At 41.3% G+C, this 2,984-nt stretch overlaps 1 protein-coding gene across 1 annotated transcript in view; it reads left to right on the top strand.

Moving 5' to 3' along the window:
* LOC104966557 (neuronal pentraxin-2-like) overlaps positions 1-2,984 on the top strand; it is a 7,563-nt gene continuing 4,579 nt past the window's right edge. The window contains exons 1-2 of the mRNA XM_010795741.1: positions 1-688; positions 1,833-2,057. Of these exons, the coding sequence (XP_010794043.1) occupies positions 245-688; positions 1,833-2,057 (669 nt within the window). The 5' untranslated portion in view covers positions 1-244. The remainder of the gene's footprint in view (positions 689-1,832; positions 2,058-2,984) is intronic.

Raw genomic sequence — 2,984 nt, 5'->3', positions numbered from 1 at the left:
GAGCCACAAATAGTTCCTCGAACACAAGCCACATTAACCGGGCTTACAGTGACCGAGTCACCCCTGATCGGATTTTCTGCTCAGACTTGTCTTCATATTGCTGATCCGGCATGGCGCTACCCAGTAGAGATAGTTATACGTGAGTTTTTTTGGGTAAACCTGCACTTTTACGCACCGAAGTTACCGGTGGATTTTGATAGAGTATTTAGGGTTTGGCTTTAACTTTAATTGTATCTCTGCCGGTATGTTTTCACTCTTGTGCGGATTGGTGAGTCTGTGTGCCCTGGGCCGCGGTCAGTTAGCCACCAATGGACAGCTGGACGATGGAAAGCGGTACATCTGCCGCGCAATTCCCCTCAGCGGAGATCCCACGTGCCCGGTGACATTGTTACCCGAGCTAAACGTGGGGGGCCAGGAAGAGGAGCTCAGAAATACCGTCATGCAGCTCCGAGAGACAATCCTACAGCAGAAAGAAATGATTTCCAAACAGATAGGTACCATCAACGAGCTCACCACCAAGCTGTCCCTCTGTGCCTCAACCACTGACGATAGGAAGTACGACAAGGGGGCTTCCTGGGGGAAAGAGAAGCAAAACACAATGGGGGATGTTCCCAGAGATCCAAATGACAGCATCGACAGTATGGGGAAAACCATGCAAGGGCTGAAGGACCGGTTGGAGAACTTAGAGGTGAGGAAATGCGCAAAGTAAGCCTCTGTGCCAAAGCCATGCGTAAAAGAACAGTTTGACTTCTAGGAATTATAGGATTACAACACCTTGTCTATACACTGCTGTGACGTTAAACTTAGTTGGCACATTGTTGGCACTTCTGAGAATCATTAAACACTGTTCAAATCAGAGGTATCTGAGGATGAGATTAATTAATCAATTACGCAGGACCAGTTGTGCTGCCTGGGAGTTTGCTAAGCTATAGGTTCTTAAGCGAGAATAAAGTAAAATGAGTTTTTCCAGTTTAAAAGGTTAATTATGCTTAATGTCAGACCCATACGTCATTCCTATGGTGTAAGACATCACAGAACTATATGTGAAAATTAACAAATCTCTACCAAAATCAAAAACCTGAGAATCTGAAGCCACATGTATGATGTCATCAACTGAAGCCTTTTCAAAGAAACCGAATTTAGAGAGATTTTATAGACGACGCTTCACCCAGGGGAATGTTCTGATTACATAAATATTGGGTTTTAAGGCAAGGCATTTTTAGATATAGCAGATTTCAACACAAGGTAATCCAAATTGCTTTATAAAGAAACATTTAAAGCCTGAAGATATAGTGCAACAGAAACACATTGAAAAATGACATTTAAGTACATTTAAAACTGTTAAAAAGCCAAGAAACTAGAACAAATTAAAATCGGAACAAACTAAATAGAATAAGACATAATATTCAAAGTTACAGTGCAGTGTAATATAGGAATATGTATATGATTTGATAGAAGGCAGAGGATCTTACTATAGATTTGGATTTCACATATCCAAACAACCCCCTTCCCATTCATTGTCTGGATGCCATCAGGACTTCATACTTGCAGATATCTCAAGCGAGAGTTAACATGTCCAACATTTTTTATTAATGAGCTTTTCCGCTTTAAATTTGCATGAAAAGTACACAGGTGGTTAATAAGTGCCACAGTGAATTCAACAAGCCAAGCCTAATTACATTTAATCAAACAACGCAATTGGAAAACCAAAGCGTTATACAACCCTGACACTGTGGGCCTGTCAATCATAGAGTGGTGATGTAAGCTCAATGGGGGCTGATGATCCTCAGTGTGCACTTCCTGCTCATGTTGTCCCGTCCGTCCTTCCTTAGCAACAGCATCTGAGAGCCAACGTATCCGGAGCGTCGTTCCCCACCGAGCTGCGGGACCTGCTGCAGCGCCGCCTCGGGGAGCTGGAGAAGCAGCTCCTGAAGAAGGTCAGCAACCTGGAGGAGGAGAAGAGCATGCTGTCCAACGCCACAGCCGAGTACAGGCTGAAGACCGAGAGCACCCTGAGCGCTTTGGTGGACAGGATCAGTGAGCTGGAGAAAGGTGAAGTGTCAAAATCACATCATAAAATCCAGATAAGAGGTTTTTTTGGGATGATCTGGTAAGATGAGTCAACTGGACAGAGATGGCAAAAGTACACCCTTTACTCAAGTAGAAGTACACATACTCGTGTTTAAAAAAACTCTGGTAAAAGTAGAAGTACTGACTAAACTTCTTTACTCAAATAAAAGTAAAGAGGGCTTCGAAACTCACTTAAGTAAAAAGTACCCATAACTAGCAGCTGTTTTAAAGAGTACCTGACCTCCCTTTATATTAATAGAACAATAATGTAATTGTTAGCTAATGAATGTTTCCATGCTGAACAACGGCAACATGACAACGTTTTCATTGGTCCCTCTTCTTTAGAGAAGACCAGGAAATGATGGATACACGGATCGTGTTCAAATCAATAGGCACGCAATGACTCTAAATAATAATGATCACGCCACCAAACACACATTCAAACTAAAGGAACCAGCCTGTTTGGAAAATGAGAGAAGTAGAAATTACAGGTATTTGTGTTCAGCATGTAAGAAGTAGAAAGTACAGGTATTTGTGTTCAACATGTAAGAAGTCAAAGTAAAAAGTCGTCAGAAAAATAAGAAGTGGAGTAAAGTACTGATACCAGAAACATGTACTTAAGTACAGTAACAAAGTATTTGTACTCCACTACTTCCCACCAACTGGAATATGGTGCATGGTGCCACACAGGAGGAAAATGTATATAATAAAGCATAAAGCTACACTGTAAAATGTTTGGCTGTAAAATTACAGGAAATTACTGTAAATATTTCACAGTAATTGACTGTAGATATTTTACAGTAAATTAGAATAAAAGTACAACTAAATACTGTGACTTTACAGTTGCCATGCCCATGGAATTACTGTGATATAGCAGTACAGAGCTGTGGTATTATGGTACCTTGCTGTACATA

The sequence above is a fragment of the Notothenia coriiceps genome, unplaced genomic scaffold (genome assembly GCF_000735185.1).
Source record: "Notothenia coriiceps isolate Sejong01 unplaced genomic scaffold, NC01 NC01_scaffold00037246, whole genome shotgun sequence".
In the NCBI taxonomy this organism is placed as follows: Eukaryota; Metazoa; Chordata; class Actinopteri; order Perciformes; family Nototheniidae; genus Notothenia; species Notothenia coriiceps.
This window is presented reverse-complemented; position numbering and strand designations above follow the sequence as displayed.